The sequence below is a fragment of the Branchiostoma lanceolatum genome, chromosome 11 (assembly GCF_035083965.1).
Source record: "Branchiostoma lanceolatum isolate klBraLanc5 chromosome 11, klBraLanc5.hap2, whole genome shotgun sequence".
Lineage (NCBI taxonomy): Eukaryota > Metazoa > Chordata > Leptocardii > Amphioxiformes > Branchiostomatidae > Branchiostoma > Branchiostoma lanceolatum.
The window spans coordinates 233,694-252,045 of record NC_089732.1 but is presented as its reverse complement, the minus strand read 5'-3'; the positions used below and the strand labels follow the sequence as shown (position 1 = coordinate 252,045).

Here is an 18,352-nt window from a genome sequence, read left to right as displayed (position 1 = left end):
AAACGGCTACCTTAGCAGCTGAAGGTTAACTGTTACCGGATGTACAGTAAAGTTGAAAGAGCATGTTTTCTTCTACATGTACATTGGAGCAACATTGTTTCTCTCAGAGCACTAACTCTTATAGTTTTGAAAATACAAATATGCATGACTTTAAAGATTGAAAGAGCTTCTAGTCAGAGCTTTCCCTACCCAAAGATGCCAGTGTTCCATACAGCTACACAGAAGCACCTGGACAAAAAAAGCAGCTGTGCATGGTGAACAGCTGAAGTTTTCAGAGCACCTGGCTGACTGTCGTCTTGTAGCTGTACACCATGCAGGTGCTACATGTTTTTTTTCCAAACCTAAAGTTACCTACAGCTACATGAAAGCACCTGGAAGGGTGAGCAGCTGCACATGATGAACATTGACAGTTTTCAGAGCACCTGGCTGGTACACCTGTACGATGGACCAACCAGGAGCTACAGGTGTGCTAGAGCACCTGGCAGGGGAAAAAGGTATGACCAGCAGGTGTACATGTGCTAGAGCACCTGGCTAGCAGAGCTCTGTGAGGCGTAGACCATCGCCCCCACCATGTTGACTCCAGCTGCCACCATGAAGACCGGGTACCAGTGTCCTGTGGCCGTCACCAGGGTCGCTGTGACAGGGCCGTGGGCGATGCCTGGGATGCTAGCCTGTAGTGTAGTGGAACAGGGGAAAAGAGTTAGTATATGTAGGCTCGTACATGTGTGCGCGTGCATGAAGACCGGGTACCAGTGTCCTGTGGCTGTCACGAGCGTTGCTGTGACGGGGCCGTGGGCGATGCCTGGGATACTAGCCTGTAGTGTAGTGGAACAGGGGAAAAGAGTTAGTATATGTAGGCTCGTACATGTGTGCGCGTGCATGAAGACCGGGTACCAGTGTCCTGTGGCCGTCACGAGCGTTGCTGTGACGGGGCCGTGGGCGATGCCTGGGATGCTAGCCTACAGGGGAGGGGGAGACAGCAGGGTTAAGGATTGATCTTGTACGTGGTGTTGTGTTGTCACAGTGTGGCTTAACAGGGCAACGATACAAAAGATCTGAGAATTTTTGGGTGTCTGTATACTTAGACTGGCACACTACTCTTCTTTGATTTGTTGTATGTGTAACTTTAAATGCATCCTCTGTGTTGATCTTGTATACTCTGTGAATATTGTCCAGTTTGTGCCGAAGATAGATAGATAAATAAATAAGAACCCCAGCGGTACCATAGTGTTGGAGACAGCAAAGGTGATCCCAGCATGGTTGGGCATGTGTGTGTGCGTGTGTGTGTGTGTATATGTGCATGTGAGTGCATGTACGTGAGTGTGTACATGTGTGTGTGTGTGTATGTTGGACCTACCATAGTGTTGGAGACAGCAAAGGTGATCCCAGCGTGGCTGTGTGTGCATGTGAGTGCGTGTATGTGTGTGAGTGTGAGTGCGTATACGTACGTATGTTTGCGTGTGTTGGACCTACCATAGTGTTGGAGACAGCGAAGGTGATCCCTGCGTGGTTGGGTGCCACGTCGGCATGGTTACTCATGTGACCTGAGGAGTTGCACGCACACAGACCCATGGACACCGACACCAGCCTGGGGCAGGGGGCAAAGGGTACAGGTCAAGGTCAACAAAATGGTGGAACAGATCAATGGAGGACAAACAATGATAATGATTATTATAGTATGAACAATCAATACAAAAACTTTGTTGTTCACAATATAGGCCTGTTCCAAGTGTGATGCCAATTTTGAACACATGGTTGTGAACGAAGATACTGAGGTTTAAAAAAATGATTGGCTAGCAGTACGGTTATATGAATGTCCTTAGGAGTAAACATTCAGAAGTGTTGATGATCTTATCTACTGACAAAAGATTAGTGGATGCTCTTACTTAGAGCATTTATCCAGTTGCATGATTTATTTTCTATCATGTAAGAGTGAGCAGTTTGTAGTTTTTAATTGAAAGCATGTGATCTACAAAGTGGTGTAGTTATATAAATGTCCTCAGAAGTAAACCTTTAGACATGGTAGTTTAGACTTGTATGGAAACTCACAGCAGCGCCACAATGAGGTTGTTGGTCGTGCTGAAGGCCAGGATGAACACCGCGGGCCCCAGTAACCCGATACTCGTCATGAGCCGCCGCACGGACAGGACCGTCCAGTTCTTACGGGAAACCAGCCAGTCCGACATGTGGCCCGCACCTGCAAGGTGAGGAGGTTTGGATCGAATAAAAATTAGATAAGAACAAATAAAAGATTCCTTTATCAGAAAGATACTGGAGCACAGGATTAGCTTATTTTGCATTTCTATCTTGTAGTTGACCGTACTAAAGTTGCTGTACTTTTTGTTGTGCCAATCAAGTTACATAACCAGTAATACTACCATGTGACATAACGCACCTGTTTTTAAAAAATGTACAGTTAGCACAAGCTGCATCAGGGACTGATGGGATTTGGTAATAACATACCAAGGCAAACATAAGTGTAATCAAATTTAGTTATGGCAAAGGTTCAATTTTTATGAATAGATCCTTGAATCCATACAAACCTTACTCATCATCATCATACTCAGGCTGAAGGTTATTACTGATCAAAGGCAAAACCACTGCATCACCGTTCTGCCTCACTGCAAAAGCAAAACTTACCAACTCCTACAAGAGAGTTCATCATGTAGGGAAAGGCGGTGAAGCTGATGTCGTTAGCGTTGGCGCCGAGCGCTCGCTGCAGGTACGTCGGCAGCCACGACAGGACCACGTAGTTACTCCAGTTCATGGCGAAGTGCGCCGAGTAGATCGCCCACAGCGGCCAATGGGAGATGAACTCCACCCAACGCAGGTTAGAGGTCAGGATCTGCAGGGGCACAGAGGTTAGAGGTCAGGATCTATGGAGGCACAGAGGTTAGAGGTCAGGATCTATGGAGGCACAGAGGTTAGAGGTCAGGATCTAAGGAGGCATAGAGGTTAGAGGTCAGGATCTATGGAGGCACAGAGGTTAGAGGTCAGGATCTAAGGAGGCATAGAGGTTAAAAACCTGGTTATTTGCAGAGGGGAGTCTGTCTCCCTGACTTGCTTGAAGTATAACAGGAATCACCCCTTCCTTACATTACCCACAAACTCTTGGCCCCACACCGTACACCAGCGGCACATGTATGAATGCTTGAATTATCTCACAAAAAGCTGTGACAGTCAGGATTGCAGTGGGAAAGAAAACTTTTAAAGTGAAAAGCTCATAACCACAACCGGTGACTTCTTAGAGAAAAGCCCAAATATTCCCTCCACCAATCACGTGATTCGACACCTCAAGTCCTGATTGGTCGGTTCAGAACCGTTGCTAAGCACCTTTTTCTTGGGTGTTTTCTGCACTGATGGATCCGCCGTATCTGCACCAGCTGTCTGGGGGGAGTGAAGGAAGGACAATATGACATGAACTTTTGGTCGCTAAACTTACGCAAACCTACCTTGTCACCCACTTAGTGCCACCATTTTGCACCAAATAACGGTTACTCAAGCAACTGGATGTGATTTTGGAAAATCACATCCAAAATCAAATCCAGTTGCTTGAGAAACTGTTAGCATATTGTATTACCTGGATGTCTAACCTTCATAGACACACTACCATCTTGGTTGCCAAAAACAAATGTAGAACCAAGGCATTGATTAGGAGTGGCCCAAGATTCTCCCTCCTTTTCACTCCGCTTTGCTTCACTCCTGTGGACCAAAGCTGAACAAGGCTGGGTACCTGGCTAACACTCTTACACACACAAGAAAAGTAGAGTAAGAAGTTTTTTACCTTGGGCGGAAGGAAGAGTTCTTCGTCGTAGTCGATGGACTGCTCCCTGAAGCACAGAACCCACGTGGCGACCCACACAAACCCCAGCACCCCGAAACTGTAGAACATCATGGGCCACTGCAGTCTTGGGCACACCTGCAAGGGGGCGCAAGTACAATATCAAACAGTCAAAAACTACAAAAGCTACAAAAGCTTGTCATCTTCAAGGTTATTTAGCGTCTGTACTTTTATAGTTCAGTTCTGGTACTTGAAAAAACAATTTGTCCATGAATAAAAGTTGTGTTTATTGCTGAGATGTTAGTCAGACAACACAAGATTTGAGGCTCAATCCATAAAATCACATTTTTTCTGCTGCCAGCTGTCATTAAAAAGTCACATTCTAAAGACCTACTACTGCACTAGTAATGTTATACAGCCAGCCAATCTTTATTTGTCAACTTCATCTGTATCTATATAGCCGGTGCAACCGCCATTAGGCATAACACACACATTCATGAACAAACATATCAGTTTTTGCCTCCTTATCACTCCTACTCTTGTCCTCAAAACTGCAACACTAATATAGAAAAGTTTATTGCAAATTCCTGCCCGTAGGCTAATTGCAAGTACATGTACATGTAACACGAAGTGGACGGACAGACAATAATGAACAGTATAACAAATGTCTACTCTAGTCTTAAATACTGCCACTAAGTTCTAACTAATTGGGTTCGACTTCTTTTTCGGAGACAGTGGAAGACGAATGATCCCACTTTTTCTGTGATATGTGGGTTTTGTGCTGTTAAGAGGAGAGTAGTTTTCTTTTAATAGTAAAACGGCTCACATAACCTAAAACTCACCACGGAGGCGAGCGTCTGTCCGATGGACCCGGACGCCACCAGGTAGCCGAACGCCCGCGACCGCTCCTCCATCGGAACCGTGTTCGCGAAGATGTGGAAGATCGTCGGCAGCCCGAGGCCCTCCGCGAACCCCAGGCAGATCCGGGCGAAGATCAGCCCGTAGAGCGTCCGCGCGAAGGTCGGCGTGAAGAAGGTCGCCAGGGACCACACGGCGACGGCGAATCCCAGAACCCACTTCCCTCCCCACCGTCGGGCTGCACTTCCACCGATAACCTACAGGGGGCAGCACACACAACGTTACTGTTAGGGACCACTGCCGTGCTGCACTTCCGCTGATAACCTACAGGGGGCAGCACACAACATACTGTTAGGAACCACACAGAACCCACTTCCCTCCCCACCACCGGGCTGCACTTCCGCCGATAACCTACAGGGGGCAGCACACAACGTTACTGTTAGGGACCACACAGAACCCACTTCCCTCCCCACCGCCGGGCTGCACTTCCGCCGATAACCTACAGGGGGCAGCACACAACGTTACTGTTAGGGACCACACAGAACCCACTTCCCTCCCCACCGCCGGGCTGCACTTCCACCGATAACCTACAGGGGGCAGCACACAACATACTGTTAGGGACCACACAGAACCCACTTCCCTCCCCACCGCCGGGCTGCACTTCCACCGATAACCTACAGGGGGCAGCACACAACATACTGTTAGGACCACACAGAACCCACTTCCCTCCCCATCGCCGGGCTGCACTTCCGCCGATAACCTACAGGGGGCAGCACACAACATGCTGTTAGGGACCACACAGAACCCACTTCCCTCCCCACCGCCGGGCTGCACTTCCACCGATAACCTACAGGGGGCAGCACACAACATACTGTTAGGACCACACAGAACCCACTTCCCTCCCCATCGCCGGGCTGCACTTCCGCCGATAACCTACAGGGGGCAGCACACAACATGCTGTTAGGGACCACACAGAACCCACTTCCCTCCCCACCGCCGGGCTGCACTTCCGCCGATAACCTACAGGGGGCAGCACACAACATGCTGTTAGGGACCACACAGAACCCACTTCCCTCCCCACCGCCGGGCTGCACTTCCGCCGATTACCTACAGGGGGCAGCACACACAACGTTACTGTTAGGGACCACACAGAACCCACTTCCCTCCCCACCGCCGGGCTGCACTTCCGCCGATAACCTACAGGGGGCAGCACACACAACGTTACTGTTAGGGACCACAAAGAACCCACTTCCCTCCCCACCGCCGGGCTGCACTTCCACCGATAACCTGCAGGGGGCAGCACACAGAAACTTGAGAAAGGCACAGTAATCAGCACCATATATACTGATTTAGTATCAACTTCACTGGGTCATGATCACAATCATACCATTTTGTAGGTCCAAAAGAAACTTTCTTTTTCGTACTGAATTTGCCAAGGCTACTCTTAGCCTAGTTCCAGGTTCCCATGAGGACTACTGATGTATCCTAAATGTTCCTGTAGGATCCAGGCTCCCCTGAGGCCCTTACCTGACTACTGATGTATCCGAAAGCAAAGGAGCTGAGGATCCAGCCCTGATCTTGCAGGTTCTAGGCTACCCTATTAGCCTGGTTCTAGTCCCCTCTGAGGCCCTTACATGTACCTGACTACTGACGAAGGCAAAGGAGCTGAGAGTGCAGCCCTGCGCCTGCAGGTTCTAGACTACCCTGTGGCCCTTACCTGACCAATGATGATTTATAGCCCGGCTCCATGCTAAGCCGAGGCCCTTACCTGACTACTGATGTATCCAAAGGCAAACAAACTGAAGATCCAGCCCTGGCCCTGCAGGTTCTGGGCTACCCTGTTAGCCCAGCTGCAGGCTCCCCCTAGGTCCTTACCTGACTACTGATGTATCCAAAAGGGAAGGAACAGAGGATCCAACCCTGCGCCTGCTGCAGGTTCTAGGCTACCCTGTGGCCCTTAGCTGACCAATGTTGATTATAATAGCCTGACTCCAGGCTACCCCAAGACCCTTACCTGACTACTGATGTATCCGAAGGCGAAGGAGCTGAGGATCCAGCCCTGAGCCTGCAGGTTCCAGTCAAACTCGTTGCTCATCGGCACCAGCGCGATGGGCATGATGGTACGGTCCGCCTGGTTAACGAAGTTCGCTAACGAGCACAGGATCACCGTCCGGAAACTCTTGGGAAGTTTGGAATTCATCGTGAAGCCGACAGGTTTTGTTTACTGGTGACGTTAATGGACTTTTTAGACTGTGTTAAAAAACTTGATTGTCAATTTTTCCTCAGTATCATCAAGGAGGTTCCTAATTTAACCTCCTTGGTATCATTGGGCAAACTGCATTCTTCAAACTCATAGGAGATACTTTCAACTCATAGGAAATATATTGCACTTCTGACTGTTAAAAGATTTATAATTTGCATATTTGTCCGTAATAAAAGTTTGAGGAAATGAGTTTTGAACTGTCTTGGCTGCATGGCCACTCCAGGTACAGGTGAGGTATGGCCAGTACTAGTATGGGATTGAGAGTCACATCGCTGGGGGAGCTGGGACAGTGTTCCTTAGAGTTCAGGTTGGCTTCTGGAACAAAGGGAAATGAAGATATTGGGGAAATCTGGCTGCTATAATTGCTTCACCATTGATGTCAACAAGACTCAAGTTCAATAATCCTGTTCATTCATTCATTCATTCACTCATTGATTGATCTTTTGATTCATTAACTTTCATTGATCAATTCATTCATTCAAATTACTATTCTCAGTCTATATATCTATTGTTGAGTATTGAAGTCTTGTATATAATGTAACAGTGGGGTTCAAGCGCCTCCAACTGACCAGTTTAACTGGTCTAGACCTTTTAGCCTAGTGGTTAAGGCGTGCGGCCTGTGGACTGGCAGGCCCGGGTTCAATCTGCTTCTACTCGTCTCTAGTGTTTCAATAACATGACATCATATTCATCATCTCTGGATAAGAAAAAGAGTTTGACTCAGACTCTGACTGAGTGACAACTACATCTGTTATTATACAAGTGATTGTTGTTTTTGTGGTCCTCAATAGGTAAAAAAAAAAGGCAAAATGACGCCCTCACAAAAAGGGACCAATGTTGAATGAGGCTGCTGTTGTTATCTATGCCCCTCCCCTTAATTATAAGGCCGTTATGTTTACCCCTCCCACAACACTCATGAACTTGGTCATACCCCCCCCCCCCCCCCCCCCCCACACACACACACATGTACACATCACAGCACTTTAAGTTGATCTCCCACGCCCAGCATGACAATATGGGCATAATCATAGTCAACATCGGGACAAGACAAGATCTGAGAAAGTACAAAAGTTTGTTTCCGACGTGTAACTTGACACGTTGAACATCGAACATGAAATCAACACCACTAAACAAATCTGTTTCAAACATCGTCCTGAGAAAATTTTACAAACTACGGCTCAAACCATCGCTTCTGTAGCACCTTACGCCTTACTGTAAGGCTCGGCGATCGGAAATGCAGTAAAACAACGTTTTATTTCGCTAATTTCAGACGACAACATAAAAACACACGAACCTTCCCTCCCCGCCGTGATGTGGAACAGTCCGAACCTGCCCGGCATGCACCGCGCGGGGTCAGGGGTCAGAAACAACAACCGGTCCAGATGGCGGAAGTGGAGAAATCTCCGAACGACAAGAAGGAATATAGGTGGGTTTTCAGGTTAATCTTAAAGATGTTGGACTACATGTTTGTACAGATGTACTCTAGAGGTATCTATGAAGTAGCATGCCAAGTTTGGAAGTAATCGGTTGTGTTTTTCGGGTTGAAAGTTGTCGGAGGAAAAAGCCGGGTTGACGAAAATAGGTCCACGTGCAGGATTGCATAATTTGTTGGTGGATGGAAAGTGTAAACAAAACGTCTTGTAACCTGCCTGAGTTTCTTAACACTTGTGGCCAAGGAGAGGACGTTGTTCTCCACACTTGTCTCGCACAGCTGTCTTTGTGTGACGTATGAAGGACATGTGGGCGTAACGTCAGAGTTCGGATCTGCCCCTCCCCCTTTTTAAAGGCCTCCATAAAACTGACCAAGATGATCGGACTGAAGTGCATGAACCAGCCTGGACGAGCCAGAACCACATCTGACTTTGTGATTACATCCGTTCTCTGTCACATAATTTCCGACACCAAAGATGCATAACTTTAGTTTCGAACGTATTGTTGGTGTTTTGCTCAAGCACTCATCTAAAAAATTAGTGGGTTTCTAAACTGAGGATTCATGCCTTAATGTACCTTTAGAAGGCCAGTAATTCCTCCAGTAGGTTCAGAAAATGAATAACAAGTCCAGAATTCAAACCCAAGAGCGTGTCAACACAATCCCTGGTAATTAATAAGCTTTTCTACTTTATTACAGAGTCATCACCTTAGCCAATGGGCTACAAGCTCTGCTGATCTCAGACCAGCTTCCCATTGGTCAGCAGTCTGATGATGTCACGTCACAGCCTGAAGATCCAACCAATCAGGATGAGGAAGAGGAGATGTCCACAGATGGAGGTGATGCACCAGAAACGGGTTAAAACCACTACTTTTTATAACTTTGTCATTTTGTGTCAAAAACCTAAAGGCAAGGAATAATTAACATCAATACTCAACTGTACTTACTACACATCACACCATAGAAAATACAAGCAATTGAAAAAGTTTTGTGAATGGTCAGACATTTCATACAGCATCCACTGTCTTTCAGCAGTAAATTAATGTTGCACATTGTCATTTTCAAATGAAAACAAATGTTTGCTGATTGCAGGAAGTGTTGGGCACTGACAGCAGCAGGCTTAAAAAGCAGGCACGTTTTTCACATACAGGAGATGAGAATGCAGGTAGACTGTCGGGCACGTCTTCAGGTGATGCAGGCAGAGATCCTCCCGTCCCAAGGAAGAGGCAGAAAACGGTCAAGATGAAGGAGAAACTGGTGAGGAGTCTTGTTGTGACACCCAAATAAACACCTGTATCTCTCCCCATCTTCTGCATATTGTTTTCACAATGATATAACTGTACTTTGGAAATAATTTTACAGTTTTACCACTGTCTAGTGCAGCAACCATTCTAGGTAGAGGCAGTTTTGGTCAGCTACAGTTAAACCTGGCCTTCTAACCCCTTGGTGCAGCCAGCCACCTCCAGTCATATCAAAACAGCCCCATCCAATTTTACATTATAAGTTAAGACCCTCTTGTTTAGAGCATTATTACCACCCCCCGTCACCAACCATTTTTCATCAGTCCCTTGAGTGGTTGCTAAGACCAATTGTGACTGTATATGTACTAATTGGACCCAAATTGATGTCAAAATCTGTACATTGTGTATTACAATGCATAACATATAACAATGTTTTTTTATGAAGTTTCTCTGTAATACGTTGTTTCTCCAGTCTGCTGCTGCCCTGTGTGTGGGAGTGGGGAGTTTCAGTGACCCTGATGACCTCCCAGGACTGGCTCACTACCTAGAGCACAGTAAGTACAGTACTACTGACTTCTACAGGATTTCATTACTGGACAGATCACTGAAAGGACCCGAAACTCTTTTCCTGGTACTCATACCTACCTACCTACCAGGTCCCTTGACCTGTCCTGATTGTTGGAGGGACATGACGGACACACACACACACACACACACACACACACACACACATATATATATATATATATATATATATATATATATATAGATGACAATAGTTCATGAATCAGAATGTACTTTCAAACTCACAGGTACTTCCAGTACCAACACTGCAATTTATGATTTATTAGTAATGGTCTTGACTGTATTAGGGAAATTTCCCTTGGCTAGTTCTTTTTGACTAGCACAATGAACTGTGTACCACGGCTTAACTTCCAATCTTAAGGACTGCAGTGCAGGCCTTTCCAATAGCATGCATTTTGGGTGAGCGAGACTGCTGGGATTCAAACTCCCAACCTCTTGGTTCAAAGGCTGGGTTGCTGATCACTAAACTATGCATGCTACTTAATGGTTCCCGTTGCATTTGCAGTCAGATTCTTTGCAAACTGAACAAGTCATGCAGGTCACAACAAGACATACAGACGTACAAGGGGAAATTATTGTATTTATTGTAGATAGTACATATAAAACAGTGGACAGTATACAGAAGTGTAACCTTGAACCTTGAACCTTGAACTAGGACATCTGTGATGTCATCTCGGGAGACAATGAGTCCTTCTGCTCCACTCAGTCCGGTCTTCCACTAGCGATCTCAGCTCTGTTGTTGAAATGTCACTGAGCCCAGCATCCCTTTTTCGCTTGTCAATGAGGGTTGTGCGTCTCCTGAACCCTCCTGCCCCCACAGCAGTGTAACAATTGACTCATTAACAAAGTACTCATGCCTAAAGATCTCTATCTTAAAGTAAATGGTTTAAAGTGGTTCATTACTCTAACATAGTAACAACAAAAACAACACAGTGACTGTGGATAATGGACTAATAGTATACGTTGATGAAACAAAGTCTTTCATATCTTGTCATCAATATGATGTCTTTAGAATAGAAATACATGATGGTTACTGGAATTGTCATTTAATGTCATCATAAAAATGGAGTGATATTAATAAAGTTGATAGTGGTAAACAGTCATTGATATTGAACTGGTAGTTTTTATTGATGTTTGACCACCTCATTGTGTTGGTACCTTTTAATCAATTAGCATCCTATCAGCACGAACTAATGTTAGTTACAATTCTGTTTCTTTTGACAAAATTTGGTGCTCACTTTCTATTCAATCAAGTAATGTCCAAAATGACAAAGCCAAGTGAATGAATTTATCCCACTGCTTTATACAATGCACACAGAAATGGTAGGCAAATCTTAACATTTATGACAAGCTCACATTGAATGATATAGTGAAGGTGCTATCTGGACCTCTAATAAATCTTATTAAAAAAGTGTAAATGAAAGAAATCTATTGAAATTCAACCTTACATTACTCAGTAATTCTCATTTTGCAGAGGATAAGAACAAACATTACACGTAGCACTGATACATGTCAGGGTAAATAAAATCTACTGAGACCAAACCTGTCCCAACAGTCTTCTTAATGACCATGTTTCTGCCTGTGTTCCTGCCTGTATCCTGGACATTTCAATCTGTTACATGTATCTGTACTTCCTGATACAGTCATCACTATCAGCTACAAACACATGTCCATCCTCTGTCACAGCCACCCCTTTGGGCCAGTCCAGTTTGTCCCCATCACTGCTGATGGTGGCCACCCAGGTGCCATCTGCCCAAAACACCTGAAGCTTCCCACCCCCAATGTTTGCCAGAACTATGTTCCCCCTGCTGTCAGCTGACACCCCCATAGGCCACACCATGTCCTGTGGCTGTCTGCCCTTCTGACCAAACTTGTGTTTGAAGTTCAGGTTCTTGTCAAACACCTGAACACGGTGGTTATCTGTATCTGCCACAATGATGTTGTCTTCTTTATCCACACAGACAAAACATGGCTCGTCAAACTGCCCCTCCCCCTGTCCCTTCCCTCCCACCTGTTTCACCAGTGTCCCATCTGCCTCAAACAGGAAGATGCTGTGTTTGCCTTGATCAGTTACAACAACCCTCCCATCCCTCTGTACTGCCAGGCCATAGGGGTCTGCGCAATATTCACCCAGAGGAAATTCATGTAGCAGTTTTCCTGATGGGGAAAATTTCTTCACTTCATTCCCAGAAGGCACCACTATGGTGCCATCAGTCTGAACTGAAAGAGAGAGAGGATTTTCAGTTGTTGGAAATGAGTGACAAAACTTCCCACTCAGATCAAACACCTGAACACGGCTGTTCCCAGTATCAGCCACATACAGCCTGTCCCCCCTGACTGCTACATCTATAGGCCAGTCAAACTGCCCCTGCTGGCTGCCCTCCTGCCCAAACCTCAGTACAGGGTTGTTACTGCCCACATCTACAGTGAGAGAACCCAAATCCTTCTTACCCCCCATACAGACCCCCAGTGTGTGTTTCCCTGAAGTCTGAGGTCTCCACTCTGCACCCCAGACCCTCCTAACTCTGCTGGTTTGTCCCTTCCCTGCAGCTAGTGGGGGACTAGTGTGTGCTGTAGTCTGTATCAGGGTGGTTTTTCCCTGGGGGGAGGTCACCTCTATCTGTGGTGCAACATCCCCACCTGTAAGATCTGCCTTGTTGGTTGTGACTGTGACAGAGCAGGGCAGACTCTCTACTGCCGGCCCCTCTACATGAATAGTGAACCCAGCTGACTCCGACAAAGAAGTTGATAAAACCTGGGATGGCCTGGAGGGTTGAAAAGTTCTGTTTCCCGCCCCCTGTGAGGTGGACTGCTGCAGCCTTTTCTCAATTTCTTTCTTATGACAAAACAGTTCATCTCTACTGTCCTGAGTCTGAACCTTGCCTGTGTCTGCGATCATTTTCTGTTCTTCCCCCTGAGGTTTTAAGCTGCGCTCGGTGATCTCTTTTTTCAATTGTTCTCCTTCACTCCTCTGCTCCAGTTCAAGTTGTTCAGCCTCCTCGGCCAATCTTCCTTTCCCCAAACCTCTCAAGACCTGCACAAGTAACCTGAGATCGCCCTTGCCGATCTTATTGTCTGCATCTAGCATGTTAAACATCTCGAGAGGTGTGGCTTGTTCCACCTTTGCCTTTCCAAGACCTTCTCGTGCAAGAATGGCTCGTAGATTTCTGACATCTTCTTCTGACAAACTGTCAGAAATCTTGATTAACAGCCGGGTGAGGGGTGAAAGTTCAGCCATTGTTGTTCTGGACCAGTGTTTCAGTTGACTGGAGATACAGAAATAAGTTTGAGTTAAACGGTTCCCTAATTATATACATTGTACATTTTTTGTGTATACAGCATAATCCTAACCTTATGACAGACAGCATATATTGGTCAATAATGACTTTCGTATTACCATATGAGGTCACTGTATCATGATGTACATGAGGCAAGCACGTGCCATGTATATAACATAACCTCCGTGCACATGACATGAATTACTCTGGAAATGCACTTGATCTCCCATTCTTAAGAAATTATTACCACATGCTTTAGTTGAATAGCTCAGGAATCATTTATTAATCCATCCATCCAATCATTTCAAGAGAAACAAAATGGCCCTGATTATATACTGGCCAGTGTAGCAAGACTTTGACCCTTATTTTGTGCTCTTATATTTCCCATTGGTGCCCAGCATATTAGCCAGAGATCAGTGTCACTAAGACCAACAAATGAGTAATATTTTTAAGGAAAAGAATACACCATATGCATAGAAACCTTACCTGTTTGTTGTAATGCTGATCATGAGTCCAAAAATGTGCCCAAAAATGTGTAAACCAGTCTGCTTCCCTAACTAAGGTGACATGTACATGTACACAGTGAAACACCAGACTTACAATGATTATGATAGCTATTTTTGTGGTCCATTACCTTCATTGTAAGTGTTTGAGGGGTGTGGTTGCCTTAGTAGTGCACCCAATTACAAATTACAAGTGTATGAATATTTCATTACTAGTAGGTGCTCCAGGAAGCAAGCATTGGCACAAGTTCAAAAGATAGGCCCAAATTTAGTTCGAAAACGGCTTGTAGAATGGTTTCACTTAATATTACATGTATTGCAAAATGTTGAAACCGCTCTAACTGTACGTGTTGACTTCAAATACTGAACGGTGACTGTTTATCAAAGGTAGCTATAATGATAGCTGTATGATAGAAAGTCCCATGTACAGAACTGCTTCTGGTCTGAGGGTTCAGCATGATTGTTGAGGTTAGGGGAACAGGCTGAAGAACACTAGAATGCACATTAAGAAGTGTGAATTCTAGTCCAGAATACTTTGATGAGACATCACAAGGAACAAGAAATCACTCAAAAATGCAGGGTGATTCCAGTTGGCCCGTCGCCATGTTTATTATCATTTGTTATTCAACAAAATGTATTCCGGTGTATTCTGGTAGATAGTCTTAGACCAATATCAGATGCCTCAAAATGCCATGGACAATTTTGTACTGATTAAACACTCTGGTACACTTAATGGTGTTTTGTAGCTACACATTGTACACAATGTCATGTATTAAATTTGTATGGCTTCAACTTGCAAATTATCCTTAGTGCCCAAAGAACACACACACAAAGAAAACTATGATCACCAGGTTTAATGTGGAAACGAGAGGTTAAACAAAACAAAACAAGACAAAGTGTGAATAGCATTATATACAGTCAAACAGTTTGGCATTGATAAGGCCCTACACTAAAAGCAATACAGTTTGCAATGCATCAATAAAAGCAGTACAGTTTGTCAGCCAGGTGATATTTAAAGTCAATCATGTGTAGCAATGAAATCCTGGCTCCTCCTTTCAACATGTTGTAACTAAAAGTGTTTTTGAGGCAAAAGTCACAAAAATTTCAGCTCATGAAGGGTTAAATATTGGCCAGAAAAATATACAGTTAAGTTCTACATTTAACATACCAAGAGCGTTCAGAAAGATTTCAAGTCATTTCCTACAAAATTGAACCTACTATGATACAAAAGGCGTTTCTTTCTGAATGCTCCTTGTAACACTGAGTGTGTGAGTGAGTGAGTGAGTGAGTGAGTGAGTGAGTGAGTGAGTGAGTGAGTGAGTCTGATAAAGGAATGATAGCCACTGTACTAACATTCTGTACTGTTACATGTACCTATATTTCCTGACACAGTGGTCCATCATATCAGCTACAAAGACATGTCCGTCCTCTGTCACAGCCACCCCCTGGGGTGTGTGTAGTCTGTCCCCATCACTGCTGATGGTGGACACCCAGGTGCCGTCTGGGCGGAACACCTGAAGCTTCCTGCCATGTTTTACATGTACACCACCTACATGTACATACATGAAAGGGTTATCTCCTCCATTTGCTAGAACTATGTTCCCCTTGCTGTCAGCTGACACCCCAAAAGGGCCCCACATGTCCTGTGGCTGTCTGCCCTCCTGACCAAACTTGTGTTTGAAGTTCAGATCCTTGTCAAACACCTGAACACGGCTGTTGGCTCTATCTGCCACAATAATGTTGTCGTCTTTATCCACACAGACAAAATGTGGCCCGTAAAACTGCCCCTCCCCCTGTCCCTTCCCTCCCACCTGTTTCACCAGTGTCCCGGCTGCCTCAAACAGGAAGATGCTGTGTTTTTTATAATCAGCTACAACAACCCTCCCATCCCTCTGTACTGCCAGGCCAAAGGGCTCAGAGCAATATTCACCCAGAGGAAATTTGTGCAGCAGTTCTCCTGATGGGGAATATTTCATCACTTCCTCCCCAGATTTCACCACTATGGTGCCATCAGTCTGAACTGCAAGAGAGTGAGGATTTTCAGTTGTTGAAAATGAGAGACAAAACTTTCCACTCAGATCAAACACCTGAACACGCTGGTTCCAAGTATCAGCCACATACAGCCTGTCCCCCCTGACTGCTACATCTGAGGGCAAGTCAAACTGCCCCTGCTGGCCGCCCCACTGCCCAAACCTCAGTACAGGGTTGTTACTGCCCACATCTACAGTGAGAGAACCCAGGTCCTTGATACCCCCCATACAGACCCCTAGTGTGTGTTTCCCTGACTCCCAAGGTCTCCACTCTCCACCCCAGACCCTCCTAACTCTGCTGGTTTGTCCCTTCCCTGCAGCTAGTGGGGGACTAGTGTGGGGTCTTGGTGGGAGACCAGCACTATCTACATGTATTGTGTGTGCTGTTGTGTGTATTACTAACAGGGTGGTTTTGCCCTGGGGGGAGGTCACCTCTATCTGTGGTATAACAGTCCCATCTACAGTATCAGCTGTGACTGTGACAGAGCAGGGCAGACTCTCTACTGCCGGCCCCTCTACATTGATAATGAACAGGCTACTCTCTTTGATGTCTTTTTTTGGCTGTTCACCTTGTTTCCCTCCTGCGGCTGTGAGATTCCTGCCAAGGTTTTCCATTCCCCGGGTTATCTCAGAGACGCATGCTTCCACTGGAAATTTCTTCTTTACTGAAGATTTACCCACTTCTTCAGGGCCCTTACTTTCCGTCCCTGCCAGGAAGAAAATCATAATATTATAATTCAAAATTTGTCTCTGTGTCAGTAATTTTGGGGGTCTTACGAATTTTAAAGTACTTTTAAATGACTGACAGTATTTATTTTATGGTTTTAGAAGAGCATTTAATAGACTTGTTGTTGCTATGATACAGTTTATTTCGCTTGCACCAATCTTACAAATCAGACATACCTTCCCTCCTATGCTCTTGTTCGAGTTTTTCAGCTTCTTCTGCCAATCTTCCTTTCCCCAAACCTCTCAAGACCTCCACAAGGAACTTTAGGTTGCCATTGCCAATCTTATTGTCAGCCTCCAACATGTTGAACATTTCGAGAGCTGTCGCTTGTTCCACTTTTGCTTGTCCAAGACTTTCACGGCCAAGAATAACGCGTAGATTTCTGACATCTTCTTCTGACAAGCTGTTAGAAATCTTGACGTACAGCCGAGTAAGATGGGAGAGTCCAGATTCAGCCATTATCAGTTTGTAACTTACAGTGTCTCCTTCAAGGCGTTTTGGGTTTCTGGAGATACAGAAATAAAAGCAATGCGAGGGTTTGAGTTGTTTAAGATAGCCCTAAAAGTGCAGTGTTCTAATCTAAGAAATTGGCAACATTGACCATGATTTTCAGATTATTAGATACCTGGCACAATCCCCAATTCACTATAGTCCACATACAATGTAGACTCGTCTGGTCTTATGGGTACAAGGAAGGAATACACCGTAGAAATCTCACCTGTTGATTCTGCAACACGGAAATGGTCCACCAGTTTCCTGGGTGTGAACTTGTAACTGTTCAAGTGTGCCCAGGAATTTGGGTTATTTAACCAGAGCTGAATCACTAACTTAAGTTTCATGTACACAGTCACACATCAGACTTTACCAGCTAGTTTTGGGGTGCAAGTTCTACTGTTAGTAACTGTAACTGAGTGTGCAAATGTTCCAGGACTAAATCTATCAGCATCATAAGAATTGTAGTTTCCACACCCAGGATAGAATGGTTGCACCCTGCATGTACGTGATTGGTGCTTTGTTTGTTTGGGTCTGTGTACATTTTTCCCAGGGCAGACTGTCCTAATTATATTATGACTGCAAATACTGAACAGTGATGTTTGCCAAAGGTAGCTGTTAGTAGCTGTTGACAGAAAGTCACCTGTGCCATTGCCTGCACATTGTTAGAACTGTTAGAGGAACAATATGCAAATTTTGAGCTATTCCAAGATCAGGGTGCACCAATAACATGCTGCATTGTTATAGCATTATTAGGCCACATCAATTTAATTTCTTGGTTAACAGATCTTTATTTAAAAAAAAAAATTAGAAAAAAAAATCATGAAAACAGAAGGCAGGGCCAGCCTTCTGTTTTCATGATTTTTTTTGTAAATTTTTTTTGGGGGGGAAAATAAAAATCCGTTAACCAAGAAATTAAATTGGTGTGGCCTTATGTTGTGCATATAACATTCTATTGATATTGATCAAACATATTATCCGAATAAAACAGTGTATATAATATAAGTACCATACATGACTGTAATGACATTTTTGTTGCAAATTTGTCGCCTCCTTTTATTTGTTACCCCATTTAACATTTGGTCAACATACAATATTTTCTTTGAGAGCTTTTTTGGAGAGCGCTTCTACTTTTTTGGTGTAGCGTCAATATACTGCCTATATA

At 44.9% G+C, this 18,352-nt stretch overlaps 3 protein-coding genes across 3 annotated transcripts in view; 1 reads left to right on the top strand and 2 right to left on the bottom strand.

The window, feature by feature from the left end:
* Positions 1-313: 313 nt before the first annotated feature.
* LOC136444634 (uncharacterized) lies at positions 314-7,230 on the bottom strand. Its single transcript, XM_066442281.1, has 7 exons — positions 6,654-7,230; positions 4,624-4,896; positions 3,785-3,919; positions 2,641-2,845; positions 2,050-2,197; positions 1,474-1,588; positions 314-671 (listed from the first exon to the last, which is right to left on the bottom strand). The coding sequence occupies exons 1-7, from the start codon at positions 6,837-6,839 to the stop codon at positions 519-521; spliced, it is 1,215 nt and encodes a 404-aa protein (XP_066298378.1). The 5' UTR covers positions 6,840-7,230; the 3' UTR covers positions 314-518.
* Positions 7,231-8,229: 999 nt separating this feature from the next.
* LOC136445010 (nardilysin-like) overlaps positions 8,230-18,352 on the top strand; it is a 63,129-nt gene continuing 53,006 nt past the window's right edge. The window contains exons 1-4 of the mRNA XM_066442841.1: positions 8,230-8,328; positions 9,031-9,170; positions 9,482-9,588; positions 10,045-10,126. Of these exons, the coding sequence (XP_066298938.1) occupies positions 8,285-8,328; positions 9,031-9,170; positions 9,482-9,588; positions 10,045-10,126 (373 nt within the window). The 5' untranslated portion in view covers positions 8,230-8,284. The remainder of the gene's footprint in view (positions 8,329-9,030; positions 9,171-9,481; positions 9,589-10,044; positions 10,127-18,352) is intronic.
* On the bottom strand, positions 15,303-17,231 carry LOC136444981 (RING finger protein nhl-1-like). Its single transcript, XM_066442810.1, has 2 exons — positions 16,872-17,231; positions 15,303-16,675 (listed from the first exon to the last, which is right to left on the bottom strand). Exons 1-2 carry the CDS (start codon positions 17,152-17,154, stop codon positions 15,303-15,305), a joined length of 1,656 nt encoding a protein of 551 aa, XP_066298907.1. The 5' UTR covers positions 17,155-17,231.

Bases quoted from the DNA above. Each gene is read 5' to 3' on its own strand.
- LOC136444634 (XM_066442281.1), bottom strand. From the start codon at position 6,839: ATGAATTCCAAACTTCCCAAGAGTTTCCGGACGGTGATCCTGTGCTCG. The intron at 4,897-6,653 runs GTAAGGGTCTTG...TGCCCCCTGTAG, and splicing joins TCGGATACATCAGTAGTCAG to GTTATCGGTGGAAGTGCAGC. The intron at 2,198-2,640 runs GTAAGTTTTGCT...CTCACCTTGCAG, and splicing joins GAACTCTCTTGTAGGAGTTG to GTGCGGGCCACATGTCGGAC.
- LOC136444981 (XM_066442810.1), bottom strand. From the start codon at position 17,154: ATGGCTGAATCTGGACTCTCCCATCTTACTCGGCTGTACGTCAAGATT. The intron at 16,676-16,871 runs GTATGTCTGATT...TCTTCCTGGCAG, and splicing joins ACAAGAGCATAGGAGGGAAG to GGACGGAAAGTAAGGGCCCT.